This window comes from Dipodomys spectabilis, unplaced genomic scaffold (assembly GCF_019054845.1).
Source record: "Dipodomys spectabilis isolate Male_0828 unplaced genomic scaffold, ASM1905484v1 ptg000669l, whole genome shotgun sequence".
Lineage (NCBI taxonomy): Eukaryota > Metazoa > Chordata > Mammalia > Rodentia > Heteromyidae > Dipodomys > Dipodomys spectabilis.
Window position 1 is genome coordinate 6065651 of NW_024871346.1, and position 24894 is coordinate 6090544.

A 24894-nucleotide genomic window follows, 5' to 3' on the forward strand; every position below is an offset into this window, starting at 1 on the left:
GGATTAGTCCTACTAGCCGGTCCCCCTCTCACAGTTGGCAGGCCAGGAAGATGACAGGAAAGGCAATTGCCCTCCCCACTGCAGCTCTTCAAAGGAGGGGGAAAGTGATAAACTAGGCAGATCCCCAAACAGAGCTGTTTTAAGGACCACCACCCACGATTTTGTGTTTGGAAAAGAGGGCGGGGGGGGGGGGGGGGGGGGAATCATTTCTAGACCAGGCTGTTTTAGGACCTACTTTTGGGCAGCAAAGTGATTTCCTGTAGAGCACTTTTCCAACACCTCAATGGTGACACTCAGGTGTGATCGAGACAGGAAATAAAAGCTGCAGGAGGGAACGGGGCAGGGGGCGGGGGGAGGGGGGGGTCCAGTTTGCCCTAGAGATGGGATCCACACCCTGGTCAAAATGCTGAGGCCCTCCAAGAAAAGTCTGAGCCAGGGAGCTCTTGTTTAAAGCCTTTCTGTCCTGAGGGAGAGTTTTCTTTCCTCACAGAGGACAGACAGAATGGAAATCCAGGAAGGAACAGAACAAACCCTGTCCACACCTTGGCAGGCCGGCCATGCCCGATTTTGGCAGAGGCCTTCGCACATTCGTCACCGAGGCAGCCTAGGACCCTGCGCTCCCGGGATTCCACCCTGGCACGGAGCGGGCTCAGGCCCAGGAGCCGGGGGAGATAGCACAGCCCTTTATTCTCCCCTCCTTCCGCGCTCTGGGGCAGGGCCATCTGGGGTCCCGGCGTCCCCCGGAACTTGCGGGAGGGGAGCGGCGGAGGTAACAAAGCTGGAGCGCTGCGCGCCGCAGGTCGCTCGGGCTCCGGGCCGGGCCGGCCGCGCTCACCTGGGCTGCGCCCGCGGGGGTCGCCGCGCCTCCCCGCACCCTCCCCCAGGCAGCCCGCACCCCGCACCTCTCGCGGGGGTGGGGGACCCCCGCCCCGAAAAGAAACTCCCCACCCCGGGCCCGGGAGCCGGCAACTGGGAAGCAAAGTCCCAGGCCGGGAAACCCGGGAGAAAGTCTCCGGAGACTGGGAACATACGCCCCGGGCGGGAAGGGAGAAGGGACCCCGAGGGCTCCCGACCCTCGTCTCGCCGCGTCCTTCCCACTGGGGTCGCCTCCCAGCCCCCGCCACCAGCCCCCAACCCGACCACGGGGGTCCCGCCCCCCCGCCCCACCCACCTCCCCGGCTCCTCTGGCCCCCGGGACCCCGGGCCGCCGGGACTCACCGCCCAGCAGCGGCAGCAGCAGGACGCCGAGCAGAGGCAGCCGGCCCGCGGACCCCATCGCGCTGGGACCGGGGAAGGTGGGTGGAGGGCGCACGGCGGGCGCGCGGACGGCGCCCCGTGGCGGGCCCAGGAGGCCGACGCACCGGAGCGCGGGCACCGGAGCGCGGGCACCGCTGCAGCAGCCGGAGCCCGAACCCCAGGCGTCCCGAGCTGGAGCCGCGCGCGCCGGGCACCTCCGAGTCCTCGCGCGCCGCCGCCGCCGCCGCCAGGCCCCGCCCCTCGGCGCCCCCTCTCCGTCGGCCGCCACCAAGCCCCGCCCCTCGGCGCCCCCTCCCCGCCGCCGCCGCCAGGCCCCGCCCCTCGGCGCCCCCTCCCCGCCGTGGCTGGGAGGAGCTCGCAGTCGAGGGGAGGACTCTAGGGCAGGAACGGAGGGGGCTGGGGAGCACGGAGGAACCCGGCTCTGAGGAGACCTGGGTAAGGTAGGGACGCGTTTCCTGTGCCCACCACCTGGTCTGCCCGCAGGGATCTGGGGAACCCAAGTGGCTCCCGACATTCCCTGCTCCCTGAGGAGGTCACCCGGAGGGTCTGATCTAGTTTCCCCAGAATCCTAGATGAGCCAGGCCAGCAGGGCGTCCCTGATATCCCCACGTTGGGTAACCTGGAGGTGGGCCGTGGACAGGGAGCAGGAGGAGGACAGGGTGGGCTGGGGTCCGGTTGGTTTGGCTCTTGACTACTTTGAACCTAAGGGTAGAAACGTCGTGGCTCTAGAGAGCCAGGCTGAAGACTGTTAAACAAATCCATGCCAAGTCCATCTCCAGGCAGTCTGGGCTGTGTCAGGGCATGGCCAAGTCTCCAGCTATGGGGAGGCCCAGCACAGCCCTTGTTCCAGGCACCCCCACCCCCAGGGCCACCACCCCCACATTCTTTCTTTGTTGTGAAAGCAGCAAGGGGTGTAGGAGGCGGGTCAGGAGGAGTCAAGCTTTAGAAGATGGGCCCCAGCTGCTGACAGGCCTCCAGGATATGTGAGAGGGGATGGATGGTGCCTTGTCCCCCTCCGGCTCTGGAGGGCCCCCCAGGCCTGCTCAGACCTCCCTCCCCCAAGCAGCTGGGAGGAGGAGGGGAAGCCACAGAGGGCCTCACAGGCAGGAGAAGTGGCGCCAGGACTCCAGGGTCCTGCCACATGGCCACCACATGTCCCTGACAACAGTCCACAGCACCTTCTCCTTGGGTTGTGGGCCTCCTTCCCATCCCCCAGATAGATGCCTTCCTCCAGGCCCTGCTGGAGTGGGTATGAGCTAGGCAGAGGAAGAGGAGAGAGATGCAAGAATCAACAGTTCTCCCTTGTCCCTCCATCATTGCCTCTCCCTCCTGTGAAGGCCCCAACACAACCATGTGTCCTGCCCTCATCAATCAGGACTCAAGCAGCAGAAAGGTTACCTGATTCTTTTATTTAAGAAATGTGAAATACATGGACCTGAAGTGAGGCAGCAGAGGGGATGGGACAAGAGAGGCCAGGGCAAGGCAGATTGGCTGGCCAGACCCAAACCCTCTGGCAGAATAGCCTGAAGCATCTCTGAGATGCAGCTCTGAGATGCATCATCCTTGCTTTGTGCCCACCTTGGGAACCTCAGAGCCAACTACTCTGGAGGACTCCAGGGTGGGGCTAGCGTGTCCTGAGGGTCTTTCCTAAGGGAGATTCCTGAGGAGGGAGCCGAGACCCTACAGGCAGCCGCAACCTTCTGGTTGCACTGCTCCCCCTTCACTGTCCCAACGTGGGGTGAGGAGTCAGGAGCAATGGGGAATGCTGTGAGGCCTGTGTGGGCCCAAGAGGCCTTCAGGAAGACAAGTTGAATGTCAGCTACTTGAAGAGAGGTCCATGGTGCTGGCACTGAGGCCCCGGGAGACCTGGAACAAAATACCACACCACCTGATCAGCCTGGGCCTTCCACCCTCCTGATGACTATCTTTGAATCCTTCTAACCCACAGCTGCAATCTGCTGAACCTAGCATTGAGCCTATAACCTCAACCTCAAGCTCTAGGGCTTTAGTCAACCTCTGCTAGGATTCTTCCAGAAGGCCACGTGGAGTCATAAGAATAATGGCATTACCAGGCACCAGTGACAGGCTACTCAGGAAATTGAGATCTCAGGATGGCAGTTCAAAGCCAGCCTGGACAGGAAAGTCCATGAGACTCTTCTCTCCAATTAACCACCAAAAAGCAGGAGGTGCAGCTATGGCTCAAGCCTTGGACCGGGAAAAGCTAAGGGACAGCACCCAGGTCCTGAGTTCAAGCCCCAATACTGGCACGTGCGCATGTGTGCGCGCGCATGCGCGCGCACACACACACACACACACACACACACACACAATATTGGCATGTACTCTGAATGAGCTGACACACGAGATCATGTACCATTGAAATATTACTGCTGTTTTCTCGAAGAGAGATTAAGTAATTCTTTTTCCTTTCCCATCACCTCCTAAGTTCCCAAAGTGAAGAGTAAGGTGGCTGCCGAGAAAGAGAAAAAGCAGCTAGCATCCCCAAAGCATTCTTGGCTTATTTATAGCCTCCAAGAACCACTTTAGAGAACGTCAGTTCCCACTCTCCTCCTGAGAGACCTGCTACTGTGTCTAGTACTTGCCACTCCAACACCACACTGTTAGCCTGCTTCCTCAAGGACTCCAGTTTCCTGGCTCACCATCCCTGCTTTTCTCGGACTCCCGCTGGGCCTGTCTGGGTGCCAACAGCCCTCTCTCCCTGCACCCCTGTGCTCACTGCCCTCCTCTTACCTGGAGGGGTGCCGCATTGGGTTGGTTCAGAAAGTTCAAGGAAGCTGCTCGCTTCATGTTGCTGCTACAATGGAGAAAGAAAGAACTGAAATGTCCTGTCTTCTGAGTAGTCCTAAAGTGGGGCTTTGTAGGCATTGCCACAGAAAATCAAACCAGTGCCTTCCCACTGTTTCCTATTTCTCTTCTCCACACCAGGTACGATCATCAGCTCAGGGACCTGCATCCCAGGTTGCCCATTCTGCCCAGACTCACCATGGCCACCTCATTGACCTCCTCCGTGGGTCTCCCCAAGACACTTCTCCAGAGATCAGCAGCCAAGGGGAATCACAGACAAGGGCTTGCTTGCCTGCTCTGCCCTAGCTCAACTTCACTGTGTACCTTGAGGGCCGAGGCTCAGTCCCCTGGAGCTTCCTCACCAGAAGTTCGCTGCTTCTACGAAGGACATCTCGGATCTTGCCCAGAGAGCCACTCCTCTGCAGGGTCCCACTGCCATCCTGGCAGAGAGAGGGAGGTGATGGGAGCTAAAGGGACCCCGTGCGGATCACCTTCTAAGTCCACTCCATTTATTCCGTATGTGTCCACGTCCCCAAAGTCTTAAGTGAGAACAGAACCCTATCAAAAGCCAGCGTGCCTGAAGGGATAGGCTAACTGGAAAGGGGGATATGAACCCCCGTGTAACTTGCATGAACCTAGAGAATGGCCCACTTAGAGCCTGCAAGACAGGGTGGTAGAGACCAAGGAGCAATGATCACACTTACCCCTGACCACTCCACAGCCACAGAAGCATCGTCACCTCCCTCGAATTTCACACTGTCCCCTCCCTCCTGAGAGGTCCTCCTCCCATCACCCTCTCCAAGCAGCTCTGCCACCTTCGTTTGGCTGATAGGATCGGTGCCCTGGAAGGAGAAGGAAGGAGCTGGGACTTCCTTAGCTCCTTGGGATGGCTTTCCTTCCATCTTTCTTTCACCATCAGCCCTCACAAGGACAACATTTTCCCTTACTTATGGCATCCCGGCATACGACTACTAGCAACATTCACCTTTTCTGTTTACAGTGCATTCCTAGATGCACATACGTGTAATTTGAGCCAGGGCCCACACTGAATTTTTACAACCTACTAATCAGTAGAGACCCACAATTTGAAAAATTCTAACTTAGGGCTGCACCCACATCACCCGTGTCAAAGGGAAGGGTTTCCCCTTACATGGTTGCATTTATTGAAGGGAATCTTGAACTCCGTGGCCTGACTACAAAAGTCAGGTTTAGAGGAAGAACACGCTTAGAACCACCACACCACAGCACAAGATTGCCTTGCCTGCCTTTCCCCGCGATCCTCCCCAGCAGCCTCTTCTCTTATTCTTAGAAATTCACAAGAAGCCTCAGCTGTCCTTTGTCCCCAGAGTCCTTCCTTCATGGACCTCTCACCTGTTTCCGGGACCGCAGGGCACATTCCTCCAAGGTCTCGGCTGCTTCCAACTTTCCCTGGCGTCTATACAGAGCTCCCAGGTTTCTCAGAGTAGTGTTCACTGTGGGGCTATGGGAGTGCAATCCAGGAAAGCAGGAAGAATGGTTCAGAAAAGAAAGCAGGGAAGAATTGGGAGGGGGAGAGTGTGCGAAGCAGAGCTGAGGGCAAAGGGTAAAAGAATACAAGGTCCTGGAGGCTGGAATCAGGGCTTAGATGGAAGAAGGCATCCTCAGAGGCCAAAGCGCTCATCTCTGGCAGCTTACCTGCTCACTTTGCAGGCCTTGTACCAGCCTCCATACTCGGCATAGGGTGTGCCGCCCTCATGGTGCCGGCTCTGCAGCAGAAGGAGAGCCAGAGATGAGAGTACACAGATGCTGGGGGTGGACTAGCCTGGGCTAGGGTGCAGCTGGGGCTGGGGTAGGAAGTGAGTGGAGTAGCTGGGTTAAGGGCAGGAGCAAGGCAGAGGCTCTGGGAGCCTCAAGTTCCCCAGGCGTGGTACCCCCACTCACTTTGCTCATTTCTTCCCGCTCTTCTGCATGCATCCAGATGGGCTTATGGTCATCTGTGGGTGATACATGGGGTGGGAAGTTAGAGGAAACTGTTGGACAAAGCCACAGAGCAGCATTTCCATACGTGCATGTAATATACTGCAGTCATATTTACCACCTCTGTTGCTGTTTGTTGTCCCCTCCTCCTCCCTTTTTCCTTTCCATTCTACCTCTCTAGTTAATGGATGGCTTTGTTTGGTTTTGTTTTGTTTTGTTTACCCCCAGCTTCCCAAAGTGAGAGAAAACACATAACATTTATTTTTTTAAAAAAAGCCTCATCTCAGGAGCCTGAAATCTGAGGATTATGGTTTGAAGCCAACCAGGAAAATCCTTGAGACTTTTATCTCCAATTTACCACCACAAAGTTGGAAACAGAGTTGTCACTTAAGTGGTAGAATACTGGCTTTGGGGCCAAAAATGCTTAGGGACAGTGCCCAGTCTGAGTTCAAGCCCCATAATACCACCACTGCCACTACCACTACCACCACCACCACCGCTCCCCCAATGCAAAAAAAAAAAAAAAAAGAAAAGAAAAGAAAAGCAGGGTACCATGCCTTGTAATCCTAGCTACTCAGGAAGCTGAGTTCTTAGGATCACAGTTGGAAACCAGCCCAGGCAAAAAAAAAAAAGTTCATTAGACTCATCTCCAGCTCACCACCAAAAAGCTGTAAGTAGCCTTCAGCAAAAAAGCTAAAGGAGCTAGGCACAGTAGCCCATGCCTGTAATCTAGCTACTTAGGAAGCTGAGATCTAAGGATCTCGGTTCAAAGCCAGCCTGGGAAGGAGAGTCTGTAAAATTTTTTTTTCCAGTAATGGGACTTGAACTCTGGGCCTGAGCCCTGTCCCTCAGCTCTTCAGCTCAAGGCTAGCACTCTCCCACTTGAGCCATAGTGCCACTTCTGGTTTTCTGGTGGTTTATTGGCAATAAGAGTCTCATGGACTTTCTTGCCTGGGCTGACTTTGAACCGTGATCCTCAGATCTCAGCCTCCTGAGTAGCTAGGATTACAAGCTGAGCCACCAGTGCCCAACCTGTGAAACTCTTTATCTCCAGTTAGCTACCAAAAAAGTTGGAAGTGAAGCTATGGCTCAAGTGTAGAGCACTAGCCTTGAGCAGAAAAGCTAAAGGACAGTACCCAGGCCCTGAGCTCAAGCCCAGTATCAGCACCAAACAAAAATCAAAACCACAACAAAAAACAGAATCACCAGCTCTGCTTCTGTCTGTTTCCACAGACACTTTCATATTTGTCTTTCCAATAAACTTCTCTTCTGCTCACAAAACAAAACAAAAGCAAAAAAACTGGACCCAGGGGCTGGGAATGTGGCTCAGTGGTAGAGTGCTTGCCTTGCATGCATGAAGCCCTGGGTTCAATTCCTCAGCACCACATAAACAGAAAAGGCCAGACGTGGCGCTCTGGCTCCAGTGGTAGAGCACTAACCTTGAGCTGAAGAGCTGAGGGACAGTGCCCAGGCCCAGAGTTCAGGCCCTATGACAGGCAAAATAAACAACAACAAAAAACTGGACCCAGGAGTCAACAAGACTAGGCTACAGTGGTCTGTTTCTCCCTGGGAACCCACCTTTGGTCAACATTTCTTTTTTTTTTTTTTTTTTTTTTTTTTTTTGTCGGTCATGGGGCTTGAACTCTGGGCCTGGGCGCTGTCCCTCAGCTCTTCAGCTCAAGGCGAGCGCTCTACCACTTGAGCTACAGCGCCACTTCCGGTTTTCTGGTGGTTTATTGGAGATAAGAGTCTCACGGTCTCTCCTGCCCGGGCTGGCTTTGAACCGCGATCCTCAGATCTCAGCCTCCTGAGTAGCTAGGATTACAGGCGTGAGCCACCAGCGCCCGGCTGGTCAACATTTCTTTTCCTCCTCAGGCCTTCACCACTTACCATCCACAGACCCAAACTCCTGCACATGGGCACGGGTCAGGATCTCTTTATATAGAGTCTCTGCCTCTGCATATTTGCCTTGTTTCAGGTAACAGGAAGCCTGGCAGGTGAAAGGCCAAAACATAGAAGCAAGAAATGGAAGGAAACAAGACCGTCATCAGTTTTGAGTAATTCTACTTCTTGGTATCCATATGACTTTCCCCAGAAATCCTTGCCACACTGCTAACAGCCTCTCAGGAGGTTCTTGAACTTCTACCACAGGGATGAAATGGTGATTTCTTCAAGCCCAAAGGCAGCCCCAGAGATAGGTATGGTGTAACTGTCCCTCCCCCTCTCCCATGATGTTTTCCAGTCCCTTCTTTTCCTTCCAGCCACCTAATCCCTTCTTCTCTTACCAGGTTGTTCTTGGTCCGAGCTACATTAGGGTTGTCTGGCCCAAGCTGCCCTTCATAGATGGCCAGTGCCCGCTGGTAATAGCGTTCCACGGCCTCATACTTCCCCTGGTTTTGGCACAAGAGGGCCAAGTTGTTCAGCTGCTTTGCCACGTCTGGGTGGTCAGTGCCTAGAACCTGGCGAGGAACAAAAGAGGCAGGTAAACAGCTATGACGATGTGTGTGGGGTGCCCTGGCATACAAGTGTGGGTAGCAGAAGGAAAGGAACACAGGACAAGAACTACAAGTGTAGCCCAAGTGGTAGACAGAGCACTTGGGTAGCAAACCAAGGTCCTGAGTTCAAACCCCAGTATCACAAAAAAAGGAGGGAGAGGAGGAGGAAAGGGGTACAAAGCAGGGATGAAGGGGTTAGAAAAAAAAAGTAGCAAGGAAGGGTATTAGCAGAGGAAAGGATGGAGAAGGGTCAAGAGGGAGGGTATGGATACCTTTTCTCGAATCTCTAGTGCCCGCTGACACAGTGGCTCTGCCTCCTTGTATTTGCCCCTTTTCCCGTACAGTACAGCCAGATTGTTGAGTGTGGCTGCTACCTGCAAAGCAAGGCCTGACTCCGTCACACACTGGTGCTTCAAAGGACAGGAGAACCTGGTTTCTCCCACACAGACCAGGGCCCAAGACAAGATCAAGAGCCTAGCCAGAGACTGGGAAGGGAAACTGCTGATGGATCCCAGAGCCCATGGGGATGATAGCGCCCTCTAGGGAAATATTTTTATTTCATTCCATTAATTAACTTTTTTATCCACTGTGGGGCTTGAACTCAGGTCCTAGACACTGTCCCTGAGACTCTCTGTGTTCAAGGCTAGCACTCTTAACACCTTAGCCACGGCACCACTTGTGGGTGTTGAGTGGTTAATTGGAGATAAAAGTATCATGGAGTCGGGCACCGGTGGCTCACGTCTGTAATCCTAGCTACTAAGGAGGCTCAGATCTGAGGTTCTCGGTTCAAAGCCAGCCCGGTCAGGAAAGTCCATGAGACTCTTATCTCCAATAAACCACCAGAAAACCGGAAGTAGCACTGTGGCTCAAACGGTAGAGTGCTGGCCTTGAGCTGAAGAGCACAGGGGCAACACCCAAGCCCAGAGTTCAAGTCTCATGACCGACCAAAAAAAAAAGTATCATGGGGACTTTTCTGACTGGGCTGGCTTCCAATCATGATCCTCTTCAGTGGCCAGGATTGTAAGTGCGAGTCACTGGCACCCAGCTTATTTTTATTTGGTACTGGCCCTGGGACTTGAACTCTGGGCCTGGGTACTGTCCCTGAACTTTTGTGCTCAAGGCTAGCACTCTACCATTTGAGCCACACAGCTCCACTTCTGGCTTTTGGGTGGTTAACTGGAGATAAGAGTCTCACAGACATTCTTGCCCTGGCTGGCTCTGAACTGCAATCCTCAGCCTCCTGAATAGTTAGAATGACAGACGTGAGCCTTCTCCACTGGGTTTGGGGGATTTTTTAAAAAGTGTTGGAATTAAGGAGCTATACAGAGGGATTAAAATTCCAAAAGTTAGGTAATGAGTATAATGCTTCTTGGACAACACCATCCCTCCCTTCGCTCTCCCTCATTCTCCTCTAAGGGGATTTTTAGAAAATTTTCAAGTTGTTCTTTTTCGGTTGCCTATTACTAATGGAAAGGCAAGAAACCTACAGATGTTCTGCATGTGTGGGACAGCTCTGCCAACTTCTGAAAGTCGTCCAGACAACCAAACCCGAAGGAAAACCTTTGACATATTGGTGGCATATCAAGATAGGACTCATTTCCAAAAATAGAGTTTCTCATTTTATCTACTTTAACAATCCACCATTTATGTTGGTATGCTATATCTATTGGAGATTATTTCTCTCCCTCTCTGGCTCTCTCCCTCTCCCTTTGTGCCAGTCTTGGGGCTTGAACTCAAGAGATTGTTGCGGAGGCATAACTGGAAATAAGAATCTCAGGGACTTTCACTTTCCTGCCTGAGCTAACTTTGAGCAGCAATCCTCAGATCTCAACCTCCTGAGTAGCTAGGATTATAGGTGCTTATATTATAAATTACTCTTTTTTTTTTTTGGTCAGTCATGGGGCCTGAACTCTGGGCCTGGACGCTGTCCCTCAACTCTTCAGCTCAAGGATAGTGCTCTACCACTTGAGCCACGGTGCCTCTTCTGGCTTTTTCTGCTTATGTGGTGCTGAAGAATCCAACCCAGGGCCTCATGCATGCAGGGCAAGCACTCTACCACTGAGCCACCTTCCCAGCCCCTCCTCTTACCTCTTTTTATGCCAGTCCTAGGGCTTGAACTCAGGACCTGGGCATGTTTCCTGAGCTTCTTTTTTGCTCAAGGCTAGCACTCTGCCGTTTTAGCCATAGCACCACTTCTAGCTTTTTGTTTACGTGGTACTGAAAAATCAAACAAGGGCTTCATGCATGCTAGGCAAGCACTCTACCACTAAGCCACATTCCCAACCCTCAAATACTCTTCTTGATGGGCACGGGGAGCTTGTGCCAAAATCCTAGCTACTCAGGAGGCTGAGATCCAAAGGATCATGGTTTGAAGAAAAGCCTGTAAGACTCTATCTCCCAAATAATGACCAAAAAGTCAGAGTAGAGGCATAGCTCAAAATGGTAAAACACCAGTGAAGCAAGCTACTTAAGTATGAGCTCTGAGTTCAAACCCTATAACTGACAAAATAAAAATAAAAATAACCAGCTGGGTGTCAGTGGCTCATGCCTGTAATCCTAGCTTCTCAGGAGGCTGAGATCTGAGGATTGCGGTTCAAAGCCAGCCTGGGCAGGAAAGTCCGTGAAACTCTTATCTCCAATAAACCACCAGAAAAAATGGAAGTGGCGCTGTAGCTCAAATGATAGAGCGCTCGCTCACCTTGAGCTGAAGAGCTGAGGGACAGCGCTCAGGCCCAGAGTTCAAGCCCCACGACCAACCAGAAAATAAATAAGTAAAATAAAAATAACCAATGCAAAAGAGGAATGGAGATGTGGCTCAGCAGTAAAGCACCTGACTAGTAAGCAAAAGGCCTTGTGTTCAAACCCCAGTACCACACAAACACAAAAAGGAATTATTCTGGCTCAGAACTGAGAACCAGCAGGCTTACTGATCAGAGCCTGGAAGGAAAGAGTGATCATGTCTCCTTCGTAAGCAGCCCTGGTTAGTGGATTGAGGATCCAGATGGAGAAGCTAAGAGATCACAAATGAGTAATATAGGAGGGGGAAGGACTGGGGATACTGACTGCAGGGTGGTCTCGGCCCAGCGTGCTCTCCCGGATGCTGAGGGCATCATTCAGCAGATGGGCAGCTTCCTTGTACTTATTCTGGTCCCTGAAGAGGATAAAGTGACAGATGTTACTCTGAGTTACCCTAAACTCCACCCTCCCCTGCATAGCATCTCTTTCTTTCCTTCCCTCTGGAAAGATTGAAGTATAGCCGGACACTGGTGGCTCCCACCTATAATTCTAGCTACTCAAGAGGCTGAGATCTGAGGATTGCAGTTCAAAGCCAGTCTGGGCAGGAAAGTCTATGAGACTCTTATCTCCAATAAACTTCTCAGAAAAAGCCAGAAGTGGTGTTGTGGCTCAGGTGTAAGAGAGCTAGCCTTGAGCAAAAGAAGCTCAGAAACAGTGCCCAGGCCCAGAGTTCAAGCTTCAGGGCCAGCAAAAAATTAAAATTTACATTAAAAAAAAAGACTGAAGTACACTTAGAAACTGGAGACACACAGCCTGGCATGGGCCATCAGAGGCCTTCACTGGCACACTACATCGGACTACAGAGCATGTGCTATTTCCTTTTCATTTATTTATTTATTCATTTTGGCCGGTCCTAGGGCTTGGACTCTGGGCCTAGGCACTGTGATCAAGCTTCTTTCGCTCAAGGCTAGCACTCTACCACTTGAGCCACAGTTCCACTTCTGGCTTTTTCTGTGTATGTGGTACTGAGGAATTGAACCCAGAGCTTCATGCATACTAGGTAAGCACTCTACGACTAAGCCTAATTCCCAGCCAAGCCTCATTCCCAGCCAGCATGTGCTATTTCAAAGGGAGGTGACAGTCTTGAAAAGCAAAAGACAGAAACAAATCAGGCTGGTGGCTCACACCTATAATCCTAGCTACTCAGGAGGCTAAGATATGAGGATCACGGTTGGAAGCCAGCTCAGGCAGTAAAGTCTATAAAACTCTTATCTCTGATAAACTACCAAAAAAGCTGGAAGTGGATCCATGTCTCAAGTGGTACAGCACTAGCCTTGAGAAAAAGAAGCTCAGGGATAGCACCCAGGCCCTGAGTTCAAGCCCCAGGACAGGCATAAAAAAAAAAAAGAAAGAAAAAAAGAGAGAAGGAAAAAGAAAAAGAAACAGAGAGGGGTAGAAACCTCTCCAAAGGAAAATTAGAGAAGCAAAGAGTCTGAGAAATGAGTGTTTTGAGTTCAAAGCTTGGGTATAGAAAATGCAAGAGTTCAGGCTGGGAAGGTGGCTCAGTGGTAGAGCACTTGCCTTGCATGTATGAGGCTTGGGTTTGATTCCTCAGCACTACATAAGCAGAAAAAGCTGGAAAGTGGCACTGTGGCTCAAGTGATAGAGCCTTTAGCTGAAGAGCTGAGGGACAGTACCCAAGCCCCCACCAGGCCCCATGACCAACAACAACAACAAAAAAAGTAAGAGTTGCTGGGCACCAGTGGCTTACACCTGTAATCCTAGCTACTTAGGAGGCTGAGATCTGAGGATCAAGGTTCAAAGCCAGCCCAGGCAGGAAAATCTGTGAGACTCTTTATCTCCAATTAACCACCAGAAAACCAGAAATGGTGTTGAGGCTCAAGTGGTAGAGCACTCCCCTTGAGCTGAAGAGCTCAGGGACAGCACCTAGACCCAGAGTTCAAGCCCCACAACTGACAAAAAAACAAAACAAAACAAAAGAGTCCTGGTCCTAGAGGGAGCAATCTTGTGCGGTACATCCGGGAGGCCCAGCTGGCAGGAGAGGTACCCAGTGGAAAAAAGGAAGGGAAACCAAAGGGGGAGCAGGGGAGAGATGTGGAGGGGATTCTGGGTGGTGGAGGAGGGCGGTGCTCACCTATACACCAAGGCGAGGATGTTGAGCATAGTAGCAACGTCAGGGTGGCCGCGGCCCGAAGTGCGCTCCAGGTCTTCCAGGGCTTGCTTGCAGAGCGGCACGGCCACTTCATAGCGACCTTGAGCTGCGTACTGGATCACCAGGTTGTGCAGTGTCCGAAGCCTTGCTGGGATCTCATATCCACCCTGCTGGGCTGCTGCAGCGCCCTGCCCACGGGACACTAATCCACCCCCAAAGGTGAACAGGACACTTCTGCAGAGGGTTCTTGGTCATCTGCCCTCTGCCCTCCTCTTGTCTGTACACCACCCTCCATCTAGCTCTCTAAGAAGTGCCTCTGCCATGGTTCTTTTGTGTGTGTGTGTGTGTGTGTGTGTGTGTGTGTGTGTGTGCCATGGTTCTTGTGTGTGTGTGTGTGTGTGTGTGTGTGTGTGTGTGCGTGCGCCATGGTTCTTGTGTGTGTGTGTGTGTGTGTGCCATGGTTCTTGTGTGTGTGTGTGTGTGTGTGTGTGTGTGTGTGTGTGTGTGTGTGTGTGTGTGTGTGTGTGTGTGTGTGTGTTGTGGGGCCTGAACTCTGGGCCTGGGCTCTGTCCCTCAGCTCTTCAGCTTAAGGCTCTACCACTTGAGCCACAGCACCACTTCTGGTTTTCTGGTGGCTCATTGGAGATAAAGAGTCTCACAGATTTTCCTGCCTGGGCTGGCTTTGAACCTTGGTCCGCAGATCTCAGCCTCCTGAGTAGCTAGGATTAAAGGCGTGAGCCACCGGCGCCCAGCTTCTGCCATGGTTCTTTCACACCTGCTCCCTTGTCCTATGTGCCTATCACTCACCCCCGTAATTCATTCACTCCACACACATCTACTCAATAAGCATAAGCGGGAGGGGGTGGGAGGCCCTGTCCCCACTAGGAAAAGTAAGAACAAAACCAGGCACCAGTGGCTCATGCCTGTAATTCTAGCTACTCAGGAAGCTGAGATTTTCTAATCACAGTTCCAACCCATGTAGGCAGAAAAATCCTTGAGACAAATTTTATCTCCAATTAACCAGTAAAAAGCCAGAAGAGAAGGTATGGCTTAAGTGGTAGAGTACCAGCCTTGAACACAAAAGCTAAGCAAGACTACATCTCCGCCCTCTCCATGGGGAGTGGAAACCCTATTTCTAGATGGTGAGCACCTATGCACAATGTGAGCCACAGCTGGGGCTAGCCTCCTCCCGCGGAGCCAGCCTCCAGCCTCCCTCATCACCCTCCAAATCCAGAGGCAGACTCACAGCCATTGCTGGCATCCTCTTCCTCCTCATTGGGGAAGAGGTCATCCAAGGAATCCTTGGTGGTATCGCCCTCCTTCTCCTCCTTGGACGGAAGAAGCAGCATGTTAGGCCCCAGCAGTTTCTCTAGGGGCCCCTCTAAGTCATAAAATCACTGACGTGGGATCTAGGAAAAGACCTTTGTTTCTGCCTCTGCACACAGGAAAGGCCAGCATCGGGCCCAACCACGCTCAGGCCTCTCTGGTTTGTCACACCACGGATGTTTTGGACAAAATCTCAAGACTTCCCCTTATTTTGCATCTAGAAATTTACCTTCCTAACCACATTCATTCTCCAGTCTCCCCCTCTCCCGCTGAACTCATAATTATAGCCCCATGTTCGTCCCTATGTGTTTACATTGATTACATGTCTGTTCTGTCTCTCCAGATGGGAGGGAGTGTGTCTGATCTCACTGACACATAACTAAAGTGTCTAGCCCAACCTTGGGCCCATCATCTGCCACTGCTTATTCTAGTCTTAGTGCCCAACCCTTGCTGTCTAACCCATTTTCACCCTGGAAAAATGTGCTTTACCTATTAGGAACTATAGCCTAATACAAAACCCTTTCTACAAGCATCCCCAGTGTGCCCTATGCAAATGATCACATTCCCTAAGACAGATCATCTCTCTAGCCCTGGAGCCTCATCTGTGATAACCTTTCCCTAATCTAGAAAGTTCCTCTCCCTCTGATCATCCTTTAAAACAATCCCAACTTCTAATCTACTCATATGAGCAGCCCAACAAAAAATACTATCCAAGCTGGGTGCCAGTGACTCACACCTGTAAGCCTGGCTACTCAGGTGGCTGAGGCCTGAGGATCCCTGTTTGAAGCCAGCCTGCGCAGAAAAGTCAGAGAAGCTATCCAATTAACCAGCAAAAAGCCAGAAGTAAAGCTGTGACTCAAACAGTAGAATGCTAGCCTTGAGCACCAAAGCCCAGAATCTGAGTTCTAGCCCCAGGTCTGGCACAAAAAAAAAAAAAAATACTGTTCGACCCTGTGAATCCTTCTCAGCTCCGGGGGACCTTATCACCTTGGCATTCCTCTCCTGCTGACTGAACCACTCATCCAGAATGAGTACTTGCTACTTGTGCCCCTGTGTAAGCCCAGCTCCCTAAAGATGCTTTGTAAACTTGAGAAGGCAAGAACTCTTCCACTGCTCTTGCTATCTCCTCTGCACACTTTCCTGCACTATATTAGGCACAGAGACACACATATGGCTGTTCACTAAGGGTTAAATTTCATGTAATACGTGGGTCTTGCTTTCCCTAACTGTAGCACTTAGGGTTGGGATCAGAATGGTCCAATCCCTTGTCTCTCTCCTCTCAAACATATAACAATCTGCCCCATTCACCAGGAGCATACACAAGTGTCTGGAACAAAAACATTTAACTGATTGGATGACTCATTATTTGCCCCTCCTCCCCATCATTGTCACCTGGCACTGTTGCCAGGACTCCAAAAAGGAATTCTGCCAGATGAAGACAGGTTGGGGATTCCTGCTGGCCTTGGAAGATACTGGGCAATGGCCAGTATCATGGTCCTGGCTGCCTGTCCCTCCCCCAGTCCACCTCGGGATGCTCACCGCAGTGTGTCCCTCCTCATCATACTGCCGTAACTGCCCCAGGAATTCCAGGTGCTTCTTTTCCTCCTCGAGCTGAGCCACGGCCTGCTCACTGCGCTGGAGCCTCTGCTGAGTGCCCGCTAGCTCATCCCTGAGCCACTGGTTCTCCTGGCAGAGCCGTCGCACCTGAGCCCGCAGCTTCTGCTTCTCTGACTCCACTGTGCTCAGGTGGCTGGCCAGGGCCAGCATCACCTAGGTAGGAAGATTACACTGTGAGACTCAGTCCTCTAAGTGAGAGGGTTCAGACAGAGAAGCCAGCAGGTAGGAGTAGCAGCAATGAGTATACCTTCAAAAGATCACCTCATTGCCTGGGCTGGCTTTGACCTGGGATCCTCAAATTTCAGCCTCCTAAGTAGCAAGGATTACAGGCGTGAGCCACTGGTGCCCAGCTTCTTGGATTCATTTTTTACTGTTTCCCTTTACCCATTCTAGTGCAGCCATAATGGCCCATGCTGTTCACTGAACTCACTAGGCAGGCCCCAATTCAGGGCCCTGTTCTTTCTTTACTCTCTGCTTAGGACCTTCATCTCCTGTATTCCCTTTCCCTCAACTCTTTGCTCAAATGTTATCCTTTTGGGGAGACCTTTTTTGGCTACCCTATCTAGTTTTGTACACTCTTCTTCCTAGTCCCCTTCCCTGATTTATATATTTTTTTTTTTTGGTCAGTCCTGGCACTTCAACTCTGGGCCTGGATGCTGTCTTTGAGCTCTTCAGCTCAAGGTGAGCACTCTACCATTTGAGCCACAGCACAACCTGTGGTTTTCTGGTGGTTAACTGGAGATAAGAGTCTCATGGACTTTCCCACCCATGCTGGCTTTGAACCCCAATCCTCAGATCTCAGCCTCCTGAGTAGCTAGGATTACAGGTGTGAGCCACTGGCACCTGGCTACATTTCTTTTTATCCTTAACAATTATCACTGGTATACTGAACCATTTACTTATTTGCATGCTGTCTGTCTCTCCTAGCTAGAATGTCAGTTCCAAGATTGCAAAGATTTTTATTGTTGTGTTCAGTGATGTATCTCTAGGGCCTCTGAAGCGTTTTGGCATATATACATGAATGAATGAATGAATGACAGTATCCCAGACAAATTATCCCAATGACCTCAAAATTCCAGTAAGACCAACTCTCCTCTCTGCACACTGGACTACTTGGCACCAGTCCTGCTCTCTCACCTGCGCCTCACTCAGCCCCAGTTCGATGTTTTCCATAGACCTGCGCAGCTGCCGAGCCTTCTCATGCACCAGCCCTTCCTCATGGCCTCCCTGCTGCAGACACTCAATGGTGTGGGACAGGCTTTGCAGCACAGCCTGGTGCTCGCTGTGGAGGGCCTCCAGCCCTTGGCTCACCAGCCGAGTGCTCCCCAGGATCTCCTCTTGGCTGAGCCGGTGTCCTGTAGGCTCATCCCGCTGCCCCAACACCAGGCCAGACATCCTGGCCAGGGGGACTTCTGGGCTGGGGAGAAACAACAGTAGTCAGATGGGGTGAAGATGAGAGAGAAGCTGAGCACCTCAATTAGAGGATGGAGGAAATCCAAGGGAAGGAACAGGAATATGGGGGACCCTGTGGTTGAGTTGGAGAGAGGGTATGACCAAGTATAGAAAAAGCCTGGACCACAGAACACAAAAGGTCAGGTGAGGGAGAGGAATTGACTTGAATGAAAGAATTCTGTAAACAAACAAAGTTGCTTGGAGCTAGCAGAAGAACGTAGGACATAAGAACAAACAAAGAACTTGAAGTGTAGCTCAAGTGGCAAGTGATAGAATGCCTGCCTAGCAAGCTCAAGGCCTTGATTTCAATCCTCAGTACTGCAAATAAACAGAGGTGGGGGTGGGGGGGGGAACTAAACAGCCAAGTGTAGTGGCTCTAGCCTGTAATCCTAGCTAGTCAAGAGGCTGAGATTTGAGGATCATGGTTCAAAGCTAGCCCAGGAAGGAAAGTCCATTACACTCTTATTTCTAATTTACCACCAAAAATCTACATGTTGAGCTGTGACTCAAGTGGTAGAGTGCCAGCCTCGGCAAAAGAGCTAAAGGACAGCACCTAGCCCTGAGTTCAAGCCCTAGTACTAGCACAAAAAGCAAAAGCAAACAAACAAAAACCCAGGAATTACAAAGAGAGCTTGTTCTAGAAAAAGGAAGGGAGGGCTAGAGACAGCACTATAAAGATCAAAGAGGATATGGGGAAAGCTTCAAAAGGGAACAAGCAGACAGGAATTTCAGGAATTGTGCAGAAATTTCAAGCAAAGAAAGAAAGGAATAGCTAGATGGGGGTAAAAAAAAAAAAAAAGAAAGAAAACAGTCTTCATCACAGGAATCAGATGTAAGGGTTCCAAAAGGTTTGAGGTCTTCAGTCTTATCACCTGTCAAACTAAGCTCAAAGATGGTCTCCTCTGTTCCTTTCCCACTACCCCTCAAGCCCATGCTTCCCACGCCCGACAACTCAGGTTGTCTTCCTCCTTCCTCAAAGGCGCCTGCCTGGTTTCTCCTCTTTGAAGTCCCCTTACCAGTATATATAGAGCAGAGCACTTGGCTAAGTTGTCAGGCCCAAGCCAGGAAGGAGCACTAGGAGCGAGGAATTCAGAAAGATCAGCCCGGACAAAGTCCAGAAGTCCAGCGGTCCCACCCTTCTCCACCACTTCACAACCACCGAGAGGACCTGGCACAGAGCCCTGCCCCGACAAACACCCTCCCAGTGCCTAAAGATCTTCAGCGACGACCAACACCCCACCTTCTTCCTTAACCCAACTTCCCACTCAAGGTCCCGGGGAGCTACTTTCTCCCCAGAAGAGGGTGAGAGACAGATTTAATCGGAGACCTGAGGCAGGGGGCGTGTTCGGGAAAGGGTGAGGAGGAAGACCTGGTCACTCCCAGCCCAGTAAACAGTCATGGCTTGGTCACCACCACCTACTAACAGGCCTGAGAAGAATCACCTTACGGTGCTTCCCAAGGGCCTGACGGTCAGGAAGACTGGGAAGTCTGCAGAGCTTCTGCCGGGTCACGGGCAAAGGTGGAGCCCGAAATGGTCTCCGGCATCTGGAGCTGCCGCACAGGAACGCCCGAGTTGCTAACCTGCCCTGGGGCCCAGGATGGAGACAAAGTGAGGTAGTCTGGGGCCCAGGGGAGGGAAGCGGGGGTGAACGACCGAGGCCCGCGAGGCCCCCACAGCGGACAGCCCGAGGTCACGGAGCCCAGCCATTGCGCCGGGGGCGGGGCAGGCCGTCCGTCCGTCCGTCTGTCTGAACGTTGAGGGGCGGGGATGAATGGCGAGGGGCGGAGTTTTCGAGACTGGAGTTTTTGTGAGCTTTAGCGGAAGGATTTGTTTATCTGTCCAAAAAGTGCAGGATAAGAGGTGCCTGAGACCTTGGACCTCAGTCCCGGGGTCGCCCTCAATGACTCACCTGCAGTCTGTCGATCTGGCTGTCGTCTTTGCCGGTACTGCCCCTTTAAGAGCATCATGGCTGCCGCTCGAGGCAATTGTTTTGACGGCTCCGAGGGGCGGGGCCGGCTCTCCGGTCACGTGGTATATACATCGCCCGACGATTGGCTGTGGCTACGTTCCGGGGGCGGGACGGGAGCGGCCTCCCTTTACGGAATTTGGACCGCGACGCTGACCGGAACGATGACGTCCTCTCGAAGCGCCAGGCAGTCCGGGTAAAGGTAAAGAGGACGCGCTGAAGCGCGAGCCGCCGGCCCACCGCATGGCTCTGCGGGCCCTGACCCGCGCCCTGGGCTCTCTGAGCCTGGCGCCCCCCGCTGTTTCCGCCCCCGTTCCTAGTGTGCTCCCTGCAGCCCAGGTAATCCGCCTCACCCAGAAAGGAGCCTGATACCTGTAGAGCGGGCGGTCAGGGTGGGGAGTGGAGGATGCCGGCAATCCCTCCTGGTGCTGCTCTCTCATAGGGCGAGATATTGGTGTGCAAATGCATATGCAGACCACAAGTTGTCTACGATTGCAATGCAAGGTATTAGGAATAGGCCTTTCAGATGAGCGCCTTTCAATCACTGTTAGGTAGTCATTCCTATTTCACAGGTGAGAAAAACTCACGAACAACCTAATGTCAGTCTGGCTTCAAAGCCTGTGGGTGTATGTGTGTGTGCGTGTGTATGCTGGGGATTGAACTCAGGTACTGGCTCATGATAAGCACTATTTCTACGACTGAGCTACAGCGTCTTCCCCAGAGCCCGTGCTTCTTAACCATTATGACCCCTACAAGCATGAGCTACTGCTGAAAGTAGAGACTGCAGGCAGGACCAGATGCCAAAGATAGAGATCTCAGGAGAAGATATCCTCAGGCCCAGTGTGGGCAACTGTGAGTCACCGAAAACTCAATCTTGCTGCTTTAGATTTTTCAAGCTGATGATTGCAGAGTTTGGCAGGCCAATCTATTCTATGAAATCCTGGAAACACAAAGAACAAGACAGAAATCACTTCCCTCCATTCAAATGTGGGAAACTTCTGGAACCATAATGAAGAGGGCAAAAGGCATAAGTATTAGTGGCAGTGTATGGATATGTGGAAGTTATTCAGGGAAGGAAATGCTTCCTGGAGGAGAGATTAAGTCAAATTTGGGAGATGACCAAGAGAACACATTGTAAACATGCCTCAGAGGTGAGAAGATTGAATGAGGAGAGGCAATCAACACACATATTTGGATAAACATTCAGTACTGGTATTTAGGCAGGCTAGGAAGGGTGAAGATTTTGGTCAGCTGGTCTAGAACACTTCCAAAAAGAAAGTAGATTACAAGCTAAAGTTGGTCTGGGCCCTCCGACTTGGTTCTCTGATGCTTCTCTTTCAATTAGCTCTCAAGTGAGAGAGTTTTTGTTTGGGGCTTTTTATTTTATTTTATATTGGTACTGGTGCTTGAATTCAGGGCCCTTTTCACTTTTTCACTCAAGGTTAGCACTCCCCCACTTGAGCTACCCCTCTACTTTGGGCTTTTTGCTGATTAACTGGAAATAAAAGTCTTACTGATTTTCCTGCCGGGACTGGCTTTGAACCAAGATTCTCATATCTCAGCCTCCTGAGTAGCTAGGACTATAAGTATGAGTCCCTGGCACCTAGCCTGAGAGATTTCTTTTTATCCTTAGGTGATGAGTAATGCCCTCCTTCAGCTGCCACCTGCCTCTATGTTGCTCCCTTGCCGTCCGGTGCTTACTTCTGCGAGCCTTAGTGCCAAGTTTGTGTCCTGGAAGAGTCGTACTACTTACACTACTAAACCAGTGAAGATGAGGAAGTCTGGAGGTCGAGACCACACAGGTGGGAGAAAGGGCCTGGGGTCTTAAGTAGTAAAGAAAAAGAACATGCTAGGACCATAGATGTGTATAATAAGTTACTTTGAAAAGTGGCAGAGGCATATAATTAGAAAACATACATCCTACATTATACATGTAGAACATCATTAAAACTAGACTGAAATAAAAACTAACAGACAACTGGCTATATATAGCAAATGTCTTGCATTTTTCTTCATACCTATCCAAATTTACAACAGTTGAAATTACTTACGTATAATTTAGAGTCTTTTAAAACTTACTGAATTCTGTAATTTGAAAAGAATTTACAGGATATTTTTTCTTGTGGTTCTGAGGATCAGATTTAGAGCACTTGCTACAAAGACTATACCATTGAACGATATCTGAGACCTTGTGTTTTTATTTGTTTTTGTGTGCTGGTGCCAGGGCCTTACAATCTCACTCTACTTTTTCCTTCACAGCTGGCACTCTACCATTTGGCCTACACCTTCAGTTCAGCTTTTTTGATGGCTAATTACATATAGAGTCAAGTAGATTTTTTCTGTCCAGGCTTGCTTCACATCTCAACTCTCAGATCTCAGCTTCCTGAGCAACTAGAATTACAGGTGTGAGCCACTGGTTCCCAGTATTTATTTTTGTTTTGTGAGTCTCACTATGTAACCCAAGCTGGCCTCAGAACTCATAATCCTCTTATCTCTACCTCCTGAGTGCTAGAAGAATTCTATTTTTATCAAGATCCATATAGGTGTTGCCTTACCACCTTCCCTATCATGCTATGAAAATTTTTTCACTTTCTTATTCTTCCCCATCTTCCCCAATGTTGGGTATCAAACCACAGGCCTCAGCATTAAGATACACCCCAGCCCTATATCATTTTCTTTTTGTGCCATAATATTGGGAAACACTATTCCCTGAACAAGTCTCTTCCTAGTGCTGGGAATGGAAATGGTCTGACCGGATCTTGTCTCTGACTGTCTTGACTACAGGCCGCATCCGAGTGCATGGTATTGGTGGAGGCCACAAGCAGCGTTATCGCATGATTGATTTCCTGCGGTTCCGGCCGGAACAGGAGACCAAGCCAGGACCCTTTGAGGAGAAGGTTATTGTAGTCCGCTATGATCCCTGTAGGCAAGTTTGGAACCTGGGATGGTGATAGTGTGGTATGAATGACTGGAGGGTAAATTCCCAAACATGGGACTTCCTTGATGGTTTGCTCCCTTGTCCACCATCCTGAACAGGTCAGCAGACATAGCTCTGGTTGCTGGGGGAGGCCGGAAACGCTGGATCATTGCCACAGAAAACATGAAGGTGGGAGATATAATCCTGAATTCTAACCACATAGGCCGAATGGCAGGTAAGAGGTAGCTACCAGATGCATGGGCTTGGGACTTCAAAGGTTCTAGTGCTGATAAAATTCTGTCTTTTAGTTGCTGCTCAAGAAGGTGATGCACATCCTCTTGGGGCTCTGCCCGTCGGCACCCTCATCAACAATGTGGAAAGTGAGCCAGGCCGAGGAGCCCAGTACATCCGAGCTGCAGGTATGGGGAAAGGGTCTCCCCAGGTCCCATAATTTGGAACACTAAGGAGTACTGAAGTCGCAATTCCTTGGACCTATGGGTCTACATCTAGTCCACTGGTAGAGTAGAAGAGAATAAATGAGCCAGAGACCAGTGGCTCACATGTATAACCCTAGCCACTCAGGAGGCTGAGATTGGAGGATCAAAGTTCAAAGCCAGTCTGGGCAGAAAAGTTCTAGAGACTTTGACTCCAAAATAACTTTTTTTTTTTTTTTATCGGTCATGGGGCTTGAACTCTGGGCTTGGGCTCTGTCCTTGCGCTCTTCAACTTAAGGCGAGCGCTCTACCGCTTGAGCCACAGTGCAACTTCTGGTTTTCTAGTGGTTTGTTGGAGATAAGAGTCTCAGGGATCCTGCCCATGTAATTGTAACCCCTCTGTACAGTATGTTCACAAATAAAATAAAATTAAATTAAAAAAAAAAAAGAGTCTCAGGGACTTTCTTCCTCGGGCTGGCTTTGAACCACGATCCTCAGATCTCAGCATCCTAAGTAGCTAGGATTACAGGCATGAGCCACCGGTGCCCGGCTTCAAAATAACCTTTAAAAAGCCAAGCTGCAGATATGCATAGCTCAAGTGGTAGAGCAAGCAATCTGAGCAAGTGCAAAACCTGAATTCAAACCCTGGAATTGCTGGGCACTTGTGGCTGAAACCTGTAATAGTAGCCATTCAGGAAGCTGAGATCATAGTTTGAAGCCAACCTACACAAGAAAATCTGTGAGATTCTTTGTCTCCAATTAACTACCAAAAAGCTGGAAGTAGAGCTGTGGCTCTGGTGGTAGAGCACTAGTGCCTTGAGCACAAAAGCTTAGGGACAGCACCCAGGCCCTGAGTTCAAGCCCCAGGACTGGCACAAACAACAACAACAACAAAATAACCCCTCAGTATTGCAGAGGGGGGGGGGGAAGGAACATAAGGATGATTGTTGCTTGCTGGGGTTTTTGATGTAAAATATTGTATATGCTGCCTTCTCTATTGTATCTGCTCCTAAAGGGCAGAGCAAGGATACAGGGGTATGCCTCCCTGTGGAGGGTGGCAAAGCTGCTTTTCCCTTCCCCAGGGACTTGTGGTGTGCTGCTGCGGAAGGTGAACGGGACAGCCATTATCCAGCTGCCCTCTAAGAGGCAGATGCAGGTGAGTATGAGGTCATAGGTGGGTGGAGCCGCAAAGGGAGAATCTTTGGAACGGAGCTCTTCACAGGGCCTCCTGCTGCACCTGTCCTTTGTCACGCGTGACAGAGCATGCTTTGTCAGGCAGACACCTTAATGGAATAAGTAGAAATACCTCTTTTCAACCCAGTTCCTACCCTAGGATCCCACGGCTTGGATTCAATACACCCTGCTCTCCCTCTCCTCTGGCCCATTGAAGATAAGGCTCCCAGCAAGGGTTGTCAGTAGAGGGTCTCCCCGGCCCCCCTCCCCTCCCCGCAGTGCATCCTCTTCTCCTTTCTCCTTTAGGTGCTCGATACGTGCATAGCAACAGTAGGCCGAGTATCCAACGTGGATCATAACAAACGCGTCATTGGCAAAGCGGGTCGGAACCGCTGGCTGGGCAAGAGGCCTAACAGCGGGCTGTGGCACCGCAAGGGAGGCTGGGCTGGTCGGAAGATTCGACCACTGCCCCCCATGAAGAGCTACGTGAAACTGCCCTCTGCGGCTGCCCAGGGCTGACACCCATGGACTCATTTTAATAAAGTGTTCCCCCATTTTATCTGCTACTGGCTTTATTCTTATTTTT

At 51.0% G+C, this 24894-nt stretch overlaps 3 protein-coding genes across 8 annotated transcripts in view; 1 reads left to right on the top strand and 2 right to left on the bottom strand.

The window, feature by feature from the left end:
* Ptk7 (protein tyrosine kinase 7 (inactive)) overlaps nt 1–1398 on the bottom strand; it is a 57196-nt gene extending 55798 nt beyond the window's left edge. The window contains exon 1 of the mRNA XM_042671982.1: nt 1219–1398. Within this exon, the coding sequence (XP_042527916.1) occupies nt 1219–1276 (58 nt within the window). The 5' untranslated portion in view covers nt 1277–1398. The remainder of the gene's footprint in view (nt 1–1218) is intronic.
* Nucleotides 1399–2647: 1249 nt separating this feature from the next.
* Nucleotides 2648–19808, bottom strand: Klc4 (kinesin light chain 4). 6 transcript variants are annotated; one of them, XM_042671807.1, is made up of 16 exons: nt 19728–19808; nt 17503–17782; nt 16288–16518; nt 14669–14750; nt 13405–13624; nt 11577–11664; nt 8786–8887; nt 8304–8477; nt 7909–8008; nt 5983–6035; nt 5737–5807; nt 5434–5542; nt 4767–4904; nt 4387–4502; nt 4009–4072; nt 2648–3123 (listed from the first exon to the last, which is right to left on the bottom strand). In XM_042671807.1, exons 2-16 carry the CDS (start codon nt 17758–17760, stop codon nt 3073–3075), a joined length of 1857 nt encoding a protein of 618 aa, XP_042527741.1. In that variant the 5' UTR covers nt 17761–17782; nt 19728–19808; the 3' UTR covers nt 2648–3072. The 6 variants fall into 6 exon arrangements, with proteins under 6 accessions (XP_042527741.1, XP_042527736.1, XP_042527738.1 ...); XM_042671802.1 differs by lacking the exon at nt 19728–19808 and adding an exon at nt 19260–19519; XM_042671804.1 differs by lacking the exon at nt 19728–19808 and adding an exon at nt 19234–19239.
* A 142-nt stretch (nt 19809–19950) lies between these two features.
* On the top strand, nt 19951–24874 carry Mrpl2 (mitochondrial ribosomal protein L2). Its single transcript, XM_042671811.1, has 7 exons — nt 19951–20123; nt 21418–21586; nt 22569–22710; nt 22821–22936; nt 23010–23120; nt 24218–24291; nt 24615–24874. Exons 1-7 carry the CDS (start codon nt 20028–20030, stop codon nt 24825–24827), a joined length of 921 nt encoding a protein of 306 aa, XP_042527745.1. The 5' UTR covers nt 19951–20027; the 3' UTR covers nt 24828–24874.
* The last annotated feature ends 20 nt before the right edge of the window (nt 24875–24894 follow it).